The 14,990-nt window shown below is 37.1% G+C and overlaps 1 protein-coding gene across 1 annotated transcript; it reads left to right on the top strand.

Annotated features, from left to right (window-relative positions):
• The first annotated feature begins 2,940 nt into the window (after positions 1-2,940).
• On the top strand, positions 2,941-13,116 carry ufm1 (ubiquitin-fold modifier 1). Its single transcript, XM_053331970.1, has 6 exons — positions 2,941-3,001; positions 3,105-3,161; positions 6,523-6,580; positions 8,619-8,658; positions 10,072-10,104; positions 12,227-13,116. Coding segments are annotated over exons 1-6 (291 nt in total). The 5' UTR covers positions 2,941-2,999; the 3' UTR covers positions 12,328-13,116.
• Positions 13,117-14,990: the final 1,874 nt, after the last annotated feature.

Genomic DNA, 14,990 nt, shown 5'->3' with positions numbered 1-14,990 from the left:
CGTTAAACCTCTGAATAAATTGTGCATTCAGAAATCAAACATCTTGGAACTCAAAGAGACTACTGTGGGATTGTTGCAGAGTGATTGCAGAAACAGAATGCCCTACATATAAATGAATGAAGCGCTGGATAGATACAGTAGTCTGCTTGCAAGTCACTGAGCTCTTCAACATTTAATCTACACACTATGGCTGTACTGTAACAATACTCACATTGCTTTGTCATTTTTCTACTGGCTCCTTTTTCAATATTTCTGTAGATCCAGTGAGAAATAATGCAGTCAATCGATCACTGACTTTTTCGAACAGTAAAAAGACCAAAGTGAATGCACACAAGTATGCATTATACATGTACTGTGTGCCTATTGTATATGCGCACATCTGTTTGTTTGTGTGCATGATTACATGAATAAACAGCAGGATTAGCATTGATTACTGTTTCTGCAGGTAATTGGCATTTTTCTCCCTCTTGCCATGGGACCTGCTTTTGTTATGCTAATAAGCTCTCTTTAGTGGAGGCTGCACAACGCACTGAATGCAGTGGCTGTATTATGCATTTGGAATGCAATCCCGGGCCCCCTCCAAAAGGATGATGGATAACTGTCATATTTTCACCAACTGTCTGCTTCAAATCAAATAGATTGTCTTTATCAAAGACAGATCCATGAAAAATCTGTTTCTTTATGGAACCTCTGGCTGATTATGTAATTCTCTTTATGATCAAGGAGAATAAGATCAGGAGAGAAACTTCAGTGGGATTGCTTCATTAAAATGCTCTAATGTGTCCTGAATATTAAGTCACTATTTTCATGGCAATTGTAAAAAAAATAATAATAATAAGTTACAGGGATCTTGTGATATACTTGATACATCTTTTGATCTTTTTAAATATTCAATGTCTCAACCTAGTATGTCATATATGAAAATATTTTACTTGGAAACGCAAATCTACAAATTGTTTGTTCTCATATGCTTGTGGCAAAACACTTCACATTCCTTTTTTCATATGGTGCTGTAAAACATGTCTTCTTTTGTTCTATTTACAGCTGCACCACATCTTCCTCTGAATTTATACTATTTTACAGGGAAGACCCACCACTGAAATCCCAGAGGTACAGTATGTGCCTGAGTGTAATTCTGAGTCATCATTACAAGTCTGCTCCCATTCTCCTAGCTGGTTATCACTCTGCTGCTACACACCTTTCTCTCTTTTTCTATTGATGGTACAGCACCAAGACTTGAACTCACATGAGAAGCATTTCTAAAAGATGGACTTATAATACATATTTAAATGTTCATGTGTGTTCTGTCACATTTTTGTAGATTTTTAATATATCATTTTCATATTTCGAATATGCAACAAAATAAGCTACAAAGGTCCACTTACTGGCTTTCTGGAATTGCATCTCACAGTCGCCTTTAGCAAATGGAGCAGGCTCAGTTGTCATCACGTGGTTATTTACAGGGAGAGAAATGAAATCCCTGTCTAGATTCAAAGATGGTCTTTTGCATCGAATTTGAATTAACTCTTTGATCTTTCACCAACCGTCCACTGACCCCTTCCCAGCCAATGGGGTGACTGATTTTCATTTGGTGTTCACAGACAGCCAATGTTCACTCTCTGGTCCAGGGTTCTTGGTGTTTTACTGATCTAGTGTTTACCACAGTTATTGCATGAAGTCATACACCACTGCAGTTTTCCCCTTGCTGTGACATGAAGTCTCTCACTAGATGATCTGATAGCCCAGCCACATAAGCAGAGTCCATTTGGGATGCTCCTAGGTGGTCCCTGTTGAATAAGCAGCATCTATCTTGGTCTGATGTTGGGGAAGGATTCTCGTCTTCCATTCTTTATACAACTAACAGTTATACAATAAAACATGTATGTGTTTTATTGATTCCTGTCAGGGCAAAATCATGGACATCAAATAACAGTACACATGTATTTAGTATTTGCCATTGTAGGACAAACTGATTAGACTAGTTCATGCCTTTTGTTTGGACTGATGAAAAACAGTGAACAGCTTAACGTAACAGAACTTGGTGTTCAGGCTTTTCACAGTTTCATAAAAATGAAAATGAATGAAAATTACACTACTTAGATGTCAAAACATGGAAATGCTGCCATTGTGGCCAATTGCAATCATAATTACATAATTTGACACACACTTGAATGCTTTCAGTTCAGTATTAGCAAGGCTCAAGTGCTTGATTTAGTATTCAATTTTGACTTGTGACACACATGCCAATTTATTCAGCTGCAGTTATGTAATTTTACATTTTAATTTTACAGATTCATTTCTGTATGAACTAGTGGTAAAAAAGTTTTATGTTTGCTGTAGAAAATCTCCCTTACCATCACAATAACCTAAACATTAGGGCTATGAATGCCTCAGTATTGTAGCCTATATTATAGTTTTACAGCTATAAACACAGAGTGGTTTAAAAGTCGTGGGTTATCTATAAGATACCTGACATCTGGCTGACACTGCGCACACATATAACATTTAAAGTTAATAATTTGTTTCATTAGAGTGGCTGTGAATAAAGTTGCTTTACCAGTCTGGAATGCATCAAATTGGATCAATATGCAAATCAATATATTGTCAGCACATGCTATGGAGGAAAAATAAAAAGGACTTTTCTGTTAGGAAAATACCAAAGACGTATATATGTCTATGGGGTAAACGATAAACTTACCGAGAAGTGCCAAGAAAATTGAAGTGCGCCCTACTGTTGTCATTTACGGCAAACGTTAGTCACTCGGAATGAATGCCTGTCGGTTATTAGTACAAATTGTACCTTCATTTTTTTATCAGAGCCCCTATTATTTAATGACAAAAATAGGCATTTTGAAAAAATAATAAAATTCCACTAAAAACATAAAATAAACAAATATATGTATCAAAAACAGAAGTAGAGGGATGACGTGTATGTATGGGTCCTTCGCACTTCCGGGTGTACATAAACAGAGCACGAACGGAGTCGCCTCGCCCAAAAGATGTGAGTTTATGGTTTGCTTTGTGTCATTTTATCAGTGAAAACATGTCATGTTTATTATATAGCATCACGGTGCTAATAATGGTTCTTTCGTCGCCTTCACCAGGTCTAAAGTGACGTTTAAAATCACCCTGACGTCGGACCCCCGGCTGCCGTACAAAGTGTGAGTAACGTTACCCTGACAGCTCAGCAGTCTCAGCACTGTATCTATATGCTGGGTTTATAAATGATCTCTGATTTAACCTGAACGATACGGCAGGGTTCAGTGCATGACGCTATTGTAGAAACATGAGATGATGTGTTTAAATGGAGACAGAATAATGCGGTCATTGAGACCACATCTGTTAGTGTGCAGCTGTGATTCCCACGCTGACACTGAAAGCACCAGATAACAGCACCGACTTCAACTTACTTCTGCTTTAGACATTTCACAAATAGCCAACCATCTGTTTTTAAAGGGTGTCATTAATGAAAATAAGAGCTAATTTATCTGTGTGGCAACTTTGCATCCTGTGACAAAACCACAACCACAAGAGAAGATCACAGGCATTGCTCACTGTCCTGTGAGCCTTGTACATGTTCCCTCCTACGCAGACTGTGAGAAGCACAGTTTTTGGTGAAAGTAACAATTTATGGCTGTGATGCATAATACAGGTTTTGAGAAACATGGGTCGTGCTAGGGCTGGACGATTATGGCAAAAATCATAATCACGATTATTTTGATCGATATTGAAATCGCGATTATAAAACATTATTATTCATAGATTTGTAAACATAAGCATTTATTGAATCACCAGAACTCAACTTGAAATATATTTGAACAGCACAACCAGAAATAAATTAGAATCAAGAAAAAAAACCTGTTAACATTTTTAAATACTTAGAGGTAGTAAAGGAGGCTACTCCTGCAGCAAAATGTATATCACAACAGATGATTAAACAAATTGGTCGTGTTGCCGTGGGGTGCAGACACGATAGTGCAGCATAGTTTGCACACTATTTCTTTCTGTTCGACGTCCAACAACTCAAAGCCAAAATGTTTCGAGACCACTGTAGATGTCATTTTAAATCTCCCCAAATCTGTGCAGAAACACACCTTTCCTCCAACGGGTCTAACATAAGGGGCGGGAAACGGATCTTGCTGGAAAAGATGGGGGCGTTGGATTTATGCCACAGGTGCGCCGCACCGGGTGGAACAATTATCATTTTAAGTCCATTATTATGTTTTTATAATCGTGGGGGGGCCAAAATCGATATCACGATTAAAATTCAATTAATCGTCCAGCCTTAGGTCGTGCTCTGTATATGGATAAGCAGAGGCATCTATTAGGTACTCTGCAAGATGCAAGAAGTGCATCTGATATGTTTTTTCCGCCCAAAAATGAAATAACCCTGTTAAAAATACTCATACATACATACAGACATATACTCATTCTCCCTTGGTGAGGTTTCCAGAATCTATAATATGCAACTTTTCTTCATATCAGTAGTTGTGTATAAATAGCGTCCAGTATATAGTCTTCAAGTCTCCATGGCACGTTGTAGTTGTGTTAATGGACTACAATTGGCTTCCATGTTATTTGTAATGTTACAAATGCTTGTATGTACACGTATTAAACTCAGATTTAAGGTGAGCAGATTAATATGGAAACAGCCTTCTAGTGAGATAATAGTTTCACACTCCAGCTACTTTTATATGATATTGCATTTTTGATTGTGTCAATTGTGTTCCTTTCAGATCTGAATAATTCATTTCAAGTACACAAAAAGAATTGCTTAAGTATTTGAAGTACTTGATTTTTTTTCTATTCTCTTTGAGCTAGAACAGTATGTAAAGTAAATCCTTCTAAATAATGGAGTCTCTATCAAATTCTCACCTTTTATACGATATGAAGAGGCTGTCACGTAAAACTTTCTTTTAAAAATCCAACAATTTGGAAGTGAACTGGCAGGTCATTTATTAGTGGATGTACCTCTTGATATTAATCTTTTATGAGTTACTGAACAATTCACCACACTGTTCCTGAAGCCATTAAGGCTGCGTTCACACTGCAAGCCAAAATCCGATTTTTAGCCAATCTAGATTGGAACCAGATGGCTCTTATGAAGTCTGAACAGTCATAAATCACATGAGATCCAATTTTTAAACCATATAGAAACCACCTTTAGGAGGAAGTTTCAAATCTCATTTGGACAGATGTGTGTGAGTGTGAACAGCTCCAAAACACTCATATTGGACTTGACTGTCCGTGACGTCTCTCTACGTCTCTACGCTACGTCACTCTATGAGACACCAGACTCACTCTTATTCCAGTTGTTGTTGCTAGGTGATATCACTGGAGGCAACGGAGGACGTCGTAAACATCAGTCCATGGACAGAGGACCAAACTGTATTATTAATTTTTGGGGAGATGGCTCCGTTCAAGTGAAGCTCGAGGGTTTGTTGTTGCTGTCGCAATTATGACATCACACAACACACGCTAGATAATGCCTCCGCTCGGACGACGTTGCCACAGCAACCTGTCAGATTGGTCATTAATGTGGCCCAGTCTGAACAGAGCCAAATCCCATTTGGACACCTGCTAAAAACAGTGTGGACAGTCAGGACTAAAAATTGATTTGAGAAGGAATCAGATTTGAATCAGATTTGAATCAGATTTGCCTGCAGTCTGAACACAGCCTAAGACTTGAGTAGAATATCAGCTTTTTTAAGCGTTTGGCCAGGAGTCAATTCTCTAATGAGCTTCAACAAGGCCTTCACATGAATGGAAAGATAATGATAGTAAATGAAGTATTACATTAGTTGTGTTAGTGGACTGAATTTAAGAACAGTATTGGTATATTCAACCCACTTTTATTATGACTAATCATATTCAAAGCGAGTTGTAATCACACTCTTGAGGAGGCATGGCGGTCTTTATAATCTGACAAGCTTTCACTCAGTCATGATGTTGAAGCGGCCGCTTGTGCTTTTCTCCTCTCTCAGCTACTTGCTGTTATTCTGACTGAGCCTATTGATTTTGCCCTCCACCACCTCAGCTACTTCTGTATCTCAGTGAAATATGTTTGTGGGTTTCTGTTTTTATAGCCCTTGGGGAGGGTTTCAATTCCCTTGCTGAAAACTGTACTGGTGGATTCATTGGAGAAGCATCCAGCTGAAAATGTATAACCATTTGTGCCATAAATGGTCTTATATGGTCTGACTGAAATGACTCTGACAAAAGTAATGTTACACTCAATTGAGCCCTGTAAGGAAATGTTCCTTTTGTTCTCCCCATCTCCAGGATAAATAGTCATGTACAGTGTTGCACTTCTAAAGCTGTTAATGCTTAAGTGAGTTTGTTTTAAACAGAAATCAGTAAACAACAGTACCGATCAAATTTCAGGTCAACCACTCAAGAGACCATATCAAACCATACGGCAATCTTACTTTGAAAACGAAATAGTACTACGTAGGTAGTAAATTAAAGGCTGGAATTTTATGATCTTTTAAAAGTCCTTTTTAATGAATTGTTTTGTTACAGACTAAGTGTCCCAGAGAGCACACCGTTCACAGCAGTTTTGAAGTTTGCAGCTGAGGAGGTAAGCTTACTGTTTGTTCTCTACTATAGATATGTTTTCAGAATTGGAAATGAGTTAAAAAAAAACAACCTAACCATAGTTCACATATTTAATATTGTGAGACAACACTGCACTGATTGCATTTAATCATTGTTGATGGATACAGATGGTTCATCTCAATTAAAGCGCAGTGGATCATCAGCACAGTCAGTGTCAGCATTGCATCATTGGTCCCCCAGAGAGATGCCACAAGTTTATTTTGCAGCTGCTCACTACAAATCTTGATCATAATTATTTCTTTATTTTTTTTGTGTAAAATAGTTGATGTCTCATATAACACAGGTTTTAAAAACGTCATACTTTACAATAAAGCTGAACAATTAATTGGATTTTTATCAAAATCGCAATGTGGCCTACTGTAACTTTCAAATCACAGGAAGCACAATATTTGTTGAATGTATGTCATAATACCATTTTAAATGAAGTACTGTCATGCTATATAGATGTCCTAGCCTATATGGTACAGACCCCCACAAAAATCACATCATAATCATTTTAATGGTTTTCAATGAGAATGTAAATATTATTATGCCTTCTAACATTATAACTCATATCACAACTGCAATATCAGTCACAATAATTGCAATTAGATGTCTTCTCAAAATCGTTCAGTCCTACTTTGACAACAGGATTTACCAAAAACCAAACATGTACTGGTCTCCCCCTAGCAGCAGCTCAATATAAAAATACTAAAATATGTTTACATACACTTATATATTGTAGTTGCATGTACGTGCACATGTATGCATACTTACATGTATCGTCACAATTCTTTAATAACCAAACTTTAAAGGTCCTTATCAAGAATTTTTTTTGTGTATATGTATTTATGGAAAATGAATATCAACCAGTAAATAATTGTTTGAATTTTCTTTCTTCTTATTTGACTCCCTTTTGGTTTTCGGTGTTTGCTAATTATGAATAACTGGTATCAGCAACCTTTTACAGAGAGAGAGAGAGAGAGAGAGAGAGAGAGAGAGAGAGAGAGAGAGAGAGAGAGAGAGAGAGAGAGAGAGAGAGAGAGAGAGAGAGAGAGAGAGAGAGAGAGAGAGAGAGAGAGAGAGAGAGAGAGAGAGAGAGAGAGAGAGAGAGAGAGAGAGAGAGAGAGAGAGAGAGAGAGAGAGAGAGAGAGAGAGAGAGAGAGAGAGAGAGTTAATTTACACTTGAAAAAATAAACTGTAAATTATTATTTAATTGGCTGAGCTTCCTTGTATAATAATTAATAATGTGGTGACATTAGGATGTGTATTTTAGTCCTTTATAAGCTATATTTGATCCACTGGTTCTATGCTGCATCAAACAAAGCTTCATCAATGCCCATTTATCCCTAATCTAAAATGTACTTCATTTGAGCTGCTTGGGTTACCTGGCAGTAGTTTGGTGAGCAGCAGCTTAGTTCAACCTTATCTCCCCAGTGACAGACTGCTCCCTCCATCCTCTCACTGCAAATCCCACCAGCCCACATCCCCTTCTGTCCAACAGTGAAGTAGGACATGTATTGTGACCATTCTGAGTTATTTTCTTCCAGAAATTCAAGCGTGGCTATCTTTTCCTCAGGCACTGTCATGGCTGTTTGTATGAGTGTGTATGTGTGTGTATGTGCAGGCGTATGGACCTGAATCCTTGTGAAAAGGGAAACACATGTGTCTGACAACCATGAAAGTTGGCAGACAAAAGACTGAAAACAAAACACACTATACAGCATTTTCTTTTTGCTTGTTTCACTAAGTTTGTCGCTGAAGGCTCCTGCAACCGCAGCTCCTGTTTTGAAGTTGTCAAAAAGTTGGAAAATAACAAGTAGACTTGATGCGCGCTGACTCAGTGAATTGTTGATGATTTATTCACAGTGTATTGAGGCCCAATGTAATTGGGTTGCAGCTTCTCCCTGATTTATTTAGGTTCACCAAAATGAAAAGTTTAAATGGTTGCTTCTTTTGTAAATTCACTGATGGGTATTTGAGCTTGATAATTATTCTCTGCTTCATTTTTTCTTCAACAGTTCAAAGTGCCTTCAGCAACCAGCGCAATTATTACAAATGGTGAGTCTGGGGAAAAGTCTTTTGTCATTTTTCTTTGTCTCTTTAATGAACCTCTGCAAGTGGAAAAGTGACATCTTTAGAAGTGTGACAGTTAAAAGAAACCATCTTACTTCAGAGTCTCATTTGTCTGGAAACCTCAGCTGAGACTCAGAACCTCAACAGCAAGCTGGGAAGAAAGTTTGTGATTTTGGTGGATTTTAAATAAAGTCAGAGTGCTCACTGCAATCTGTGAACTGCAGTGTGATGCTGGAAATAAGCTAAAAAATGAAATACTGTAAAGTCAGATAATGATCATAGTAATCACTGAAAGATCTTCCACAAAACCTATAAACGAATACTTTAAAATATCTGGAAGTAACTGCAGAATCCAGGTAAAAAGATTTGTTCAGATACAGTTGATCTGTTTTGCAAAGCTAATTTACCTTTTTTTAAATTTAAGAAAAAAAAACCCTAAAAACGTTCCTAACATTGCCATAAACTTTTCACAAAGTTGTCATAAAGGTTTTCACTACAAATTCTTCAGATATCAGGCTCTTTAAAGACAGTCTCAAATACCTTTTAGCCTTACTATCTGTCACAGTGCACAAGCTACAAGGTGAACCTACTGATATCATTTGAGTCCAGCTCCCAAAGGCTTCAAAGGAATAAAACATGTTGCTACTTCTTTCATTGCAAAATCTCAGAGTGCTGCAGTTTTGAACAGTGCTCTGTGGCTTCATTACTTACAGCAACTGCAGTGATTGCAGCCATGTCTATGCAACTAACTTATGATGTTATTGATCTACCAATTATCTTAACTCCTAATTTTTTTTAGTGTTTTTTCCATATTAGAGATGAGTAAGGCTGCGCTCACACTGCAAGCCAAAACCCGATTTGTCCGACAGTGTGGACAGTCAGGCCTAAAAATTTTGAGAAGGAATCAGATTTGAATCAGATTTGCCTCCAGTCTAAATGTTTGAATTGCCTTATCTATCTAGTCAGTTAAAAGATGATTATTTAATTCTATGTTTTCACTTGTAGCACTAAGAACTGGCATGAAAAAATGTTGTTGTTTCCCAATAATTAAACTCTGCAGTGAAAGCCACATTAAAACCAGTGATGGTCTTATTTACAACTGCTCTGTACGGACAGTTTCAAGCAGATTAGGAAAAGAAATTAAGAGAATATTCACCTAAAATGGCTGAGATGTACGTGCCATGTCAAACATGAATGAATGACTTCTCTGTCATCATTCCAGATAGAATTGCTTGCTGCGGAGGCACGCTCTCATTGTTGTTGCCTAGTGCAACATCATTACGAGTGAACTGGCAATATTGTAAATTATCTCATTTCTGTGCAGATCATTTACATGTACAATCTTCTTGGTTTACATTGTGTCTTTCTTTTTTCCTTTCTTTCATGGTCGTCCTGCAGATGGAATAGGAATCAACCCTGCCCAGACAGCAGGTGAGTTGTGATGTCATTTTAGAGCCTGTGCCTTAAATAAACTGCGAAAAACTATTTTTCCCAAAACATTTTGGTGTTATATCTTCACAAAAGATACTGTAGATGGTGTAAGATGTTTTTCTTTTCATTCTATTGTATTAAGGTGCTTAGAAGAATAAACCACCTCTGGGCTTTATTTTAAGCTTTCATCAAAGCATTTATAGCAAACTTGAATAAAGCATGTTTCATAATGTGCTTTGGTAAGGTTGGTGGCATTGTGTTATATTTTAAAAGATTAGCTTGATAAAGCCCCCAGAGGCAGGGATTTCTGTGGGTGGTTTGACAAAGACGGCTAACTAATGTAATTTAAGGCTCTAACAAAACAAAGTGATCTAGGATCAAACTGTTCCAGCTAGTATAATCACAGTTATTCAAGTGGGTTTGAAAAATATCAGGTTAAATTGGTATTCATGGATGTAAAAGACAGAGATCATTGATTCAGATGTATATGGAAAATACTGAAGAACTATTAAATAATAAAAAAATATTCACCATATCAGCTTGGCAAAGATCACTGACTCTACAATGGAGAGAAGTGAAAATCACCTAAAGGTTTTTGTCTTTCTGCTTAGGCTTGTAAATGTGACATCGTGCATAGGACTCCAAATGTCACCTGTCTCTCACCTTTTCTCTCTCTACACCCTTAATTGTTCACTTTAAAATGCCAAAAAATATATTTTCAGAAGGGTACTTATGAGTCATGATGTTTCTCTGGAAAGGAGTTATTAAAAATCACAGAGTAACTAGGCTCTATCTTTCCCCAACTTGAAGGTGATTTAATATTGTACGTGCAATAATGCAAGGTTATGTCACCATATTGCAGTTGGCTGTGTTCAGACCTGCATGTGATTTTAAAATGTTAAACCCCAAAAGAACTGATCACATTTGGATGAAGGATGAGTTGAGAAATTGGGTGAAATAAAGTGAGTGGTGCACACTGGCGTTGACAATAAGGTTTATCTGAAATAATGTGTTTCCATGGTTACTTAACTTTAATTTAATTACACCTGCTTATTGGAAGTGAATTCCCTAAAAAATAAGCCTGAGTTACTAAGATCAGCCTAACTTAACTGAGATCTCTGTGTTTGAACAGCTACTTCTATATAAATGATGTTTTACTGATTCATGAATATAGATGCAGTGCCCAGAGAAAGCAGTATTTAATGTTAAATTAAAATAGAAACAGACCTACAGCTGGAGGCAAACTATAATACATGAGGCTGTTTAGTCAGAATTCACTTGACTTCTGATTCTCACATTATTGCAGAGCTCTGATGGATCACTTTTTTCTCTGTCTCAGCCTCCTCAGCGTTTCCCTGAGGTTCATGTGTAGCCCACCTCTCCTTATGTAAGACATCATCCTCAGCAGAGGTTATGGATGACTGGGTTTTCTGCATAGAGCAGGATAAGGCAGTGTCTGCCTTGACAAGAAGGCAATATTGGAGAAAGGAACGACTGGTGGGCATTTACAGCAGCTTTTATCTGCATAACATTCATGCTGTGTGCTGCCAAGAATAGCCTCAGTTCAGACACCTCTGTCAGTTTGTCTTTTTTTTTCACCCACTGCAGCCACTCTAGTTCATGTTCACAGGGTTGAGTACACGATGGAAATTGATCGTATGCAATTTTGTATCATGAAAATATCTTTTTCTTCACACATCTTTAAAATACTAATATTGTTTTTCTCCCTTATAACTACAGTCTACTTACACTAATGGTTCTAGACATGAGTTACACCTATGTGATCTCAGTCTAATTGCTGTCTGTAATTATTTAAATTAACTTGCTATGTGTGGGCTCAATAACAAATAACCTTAAAATTAAACATTTAATGCAAAAGTCTGTTGAACTAACCAACCTGCATGCAACTTTATAAATATATCTATGATTTTGATTTAGAGCTAGCATTTTCTACCTAATTGGGTATAGTTATACTTTTTTTCTTTTTCTTTTAAGTTTCTCTTCCACCTGGCAAGTTGACATACTGTTTGGAGTTTATGAGCTTAAGTGACTCTAAAACCCCCTATTAAAGAGCACCGATTATAAACATGTCATCTTCATAGCACTCTGTCCTGTGTTGCAGGGAACGTGTTTCTTAAACATGGCTCAGAGCTTCGCATCATTCCCAGAGACAGAGTGGGAGGACAGGGAGACGGATGCTGCTTTTCCTCGTTGACGGCATAATGACTCACCCAGCAGAATTCATATAACACTTGAGACCCAGGAAACACCCCAGTGTGTGCCATATTTATTTTCTGGCCACAACTGACAGTGACTCACATGAGAGTATATATATTTAAAGTGATGATGACATGCACAAGAAATGCATGCCTCCTCCTTCTTCATTTTCAGTCAAGATTTTGCGGCATAACAAGATTCATCAGACATCACACATACTGAGCAATTAATATTCACAAATACAGCTGCAACCCATGACTAGCAAAGATTAACACCAGAATCAACAGTACTAGCTTTCATATCTTTGTAAATGACAATAAAAAGTATAAATCGCAATGACACATGCCTATTTTGCAGTGTTTACTTTTATCTTTGTTAACATGTGTTTTGCTAATGTGCAACATGCTTTGAAGGAAGGACCATTATTATTTTATTAAGTGGCTATAGATTCAGGTAAATTGTCTGTTCATATTAAATATTCTTTGTTTATATCAGCTACCAGTTGTCAGACAAGTATTCTTCATAGATGTTAAATGAACTATGGTTCTGTACCGAACTTGTATCATGGACCAGTTTCCATAACTAGAGGAACATATTCTACCTGCAGATAAGAATTCTTTGGATTATGTGATGAAACATGATTGTTCATCTGTCAAATTGTGAAAACATGTGGATCTTTGCTGCCCTCTGTCAGGTTGCATTTTAATGTCAGTTTGTGCTCACCCAAATTCCTTGCCTCTGTATTCCAAACTATGTATTACTCCCCATCTTAACATAATAAATATTAAAATAAGATTACACTGAGTAATCTAAATGTTTTAATATGCAATGCTTTGTCAGTTAGGACATGAGGAGCAGTTGGTGAGAAAACAAAGCAGGCTTCCAAAAAGCTTAGTTTAAAATGCCTCAGAATGGGTCAACAGCTGAGGTGAAGTTCATCCAACCCCTATAACACTTGTTTTCATCTGGGAAATAAATTACATTTTGTTTTGCTGCAGGCAACCTGAAAAATCTGTGGATTGATAATGTTCCTTCATTCAAGTCTCTGGACTCTTTCTATCCAAAAATGACACCATGACTAATAGGTAAATCAGCTGTTTGTTCTGCGACATGCCTTATTGTTTCTTAGACTGACTAATGAGAAGAAGCTGTTTATAATCACCTTTACATTCATCACTATCACCTAAGAAGGTCTGAATCATTTATTTCCAAACTCTTTCTCTACTCTTTCACCACATTGGAAAAAAATATGCAAGTGAGAACAATGAAGCATGCAATACACAAGAGAAAGCACACCACTGTGTCTCACCATCCATTAGAATGCACAGTCAGATGGGGCGAAGGGCATTTCAAGTGGATTTTCTCATTTATTATAATTAAAGTCATTACTGGACACATGCACCAGTGATTTAACTCTGAAAAGGGAAAAGGCCACAGAGTAGCCTGGACACCAAAGATCTGAAGCAGTGTTGGCCTTGGTCCTCTAAAAATGCTAAATTACTGCAGTTAGTTGCCAAACCAGTAGTAATTTTTTTTCCCCTTTGTGTGCGGTTGTTGTTTTCAGGACAGAATATTTAATTTACAGTAAGGCTACCATCATCCAAAACAGCTTATTTGCAATATTCCAATTGAGACTGTGCAGACACTGCAACACTGTGAGGGACTTCCAGTCTAAAGTCAAAGCTGTTGAAATGAAAGAGCATTTCAAAAAAGAAGTTTTAGAAATAGGGAATGACTTTTAGTTAAGAAAACAAGTGCTACCTCCACATCATGTAATCCTTCATAGCAGCAGTACACATCTACACATTGAAATATCCATGTGTCTAGGTCTGGGTTTTATGTTAGTCAAATAAAAAAGGCCGTTAAAGATTTGAATATCTGAATATAAAACACACAAAACATGGATTATGCCGTTGCATGACATTATGCAGACTCATGGCTCTCCCCTCTTCTGGAGGTAATGACATTGTCAGCTCACTGCTCTACAGAGAGGCATATTAGGTTAATGCCGATTTAGGTTTTTGGCTAAAATGAAAAATTAATATTTTTATGTTTCTTTTAAGTGATGGTAGTTCATGGATGCAGTTATTTGTGTTTTTTGTACTTGATTTTTGTTAATAAATCTGTCTTTTTTGTTTCCGATTGAGTGAAATGTATGAAGTGTGGCACCTGGCAACTCCTGTCCATGGATTCATCATTCAATAGATTTGAAATCCTGTTCAACCAATTATCCAACGACAATTATATACCTAGATGATATGTATCTTTGTCCATTTAGACTCTTGTAAAGTTACAGTAGTGTTCAAAGGTGTCATACTGTTTGTACTTTTAAAGGCTGCAAATCTATCAATGTGTGCCAGTCCCTTTTTCCTAATAAATACTTCACATTTTTACATGCTGACTAAGTCCAAAAGAAAAGATAACAAGGATTAATTTAGATTAAAAAGTGAGAAATCAGCTCATTTCATCACACCATCTGATCGTGCGCTCTTTTAGGCATGAAATTAAAATTTCACGCTTTCACAAAAAACAGATCCTTCACTTTAATCTTTATGAGCAGTGAGGTAGAAAAATGCTCCATAATCACATTTCAGGTTGAGGTGTCTGTCCTGAAGAACCAGCTGCAGGATGAACTGCTGCTCAGACCTCACAGTGTCATCTGGATGAAG

Source organism: Scomber japonicus, chromosome 13 (assembly GCF_027409825.1).
Source record: "Scomber japonicus isolate fScoJap1 chromosome 13, fScoJap1.pri, whole genome shotgun sequence".
In the NCBI taxonomy this organism is placed as follows: domain Eukaryota; kingdom Metazoa; phylum Chordata; class Actinopteri; order Scombriformes; family Scombridae; genus Scomber; species Scomber japonicus.
Note: the sequence above shows the minus strand (reverse complement) of the source record. Positions and strands in the feature narration are given on the sequence as shown.

Coding starts and splice junctions, on each gene's coding strand:
- ufm1 (XM_053331970.1), top strand. Junction 3,162..6,522: donor CCCCGGCTGCCGTACAAAGT/GTGAGTAACGTT, acceptor GTTTTGTTACAG/ACTAAGTGTCCCAGAGAGCA. Junction 8,659..10,071: donor CAGCGCAATTATTACAAATG/GTGAGTCTGGGG, acceptor GTCGTCCTGCAG/ATGGAATAGGAATCAACCCT.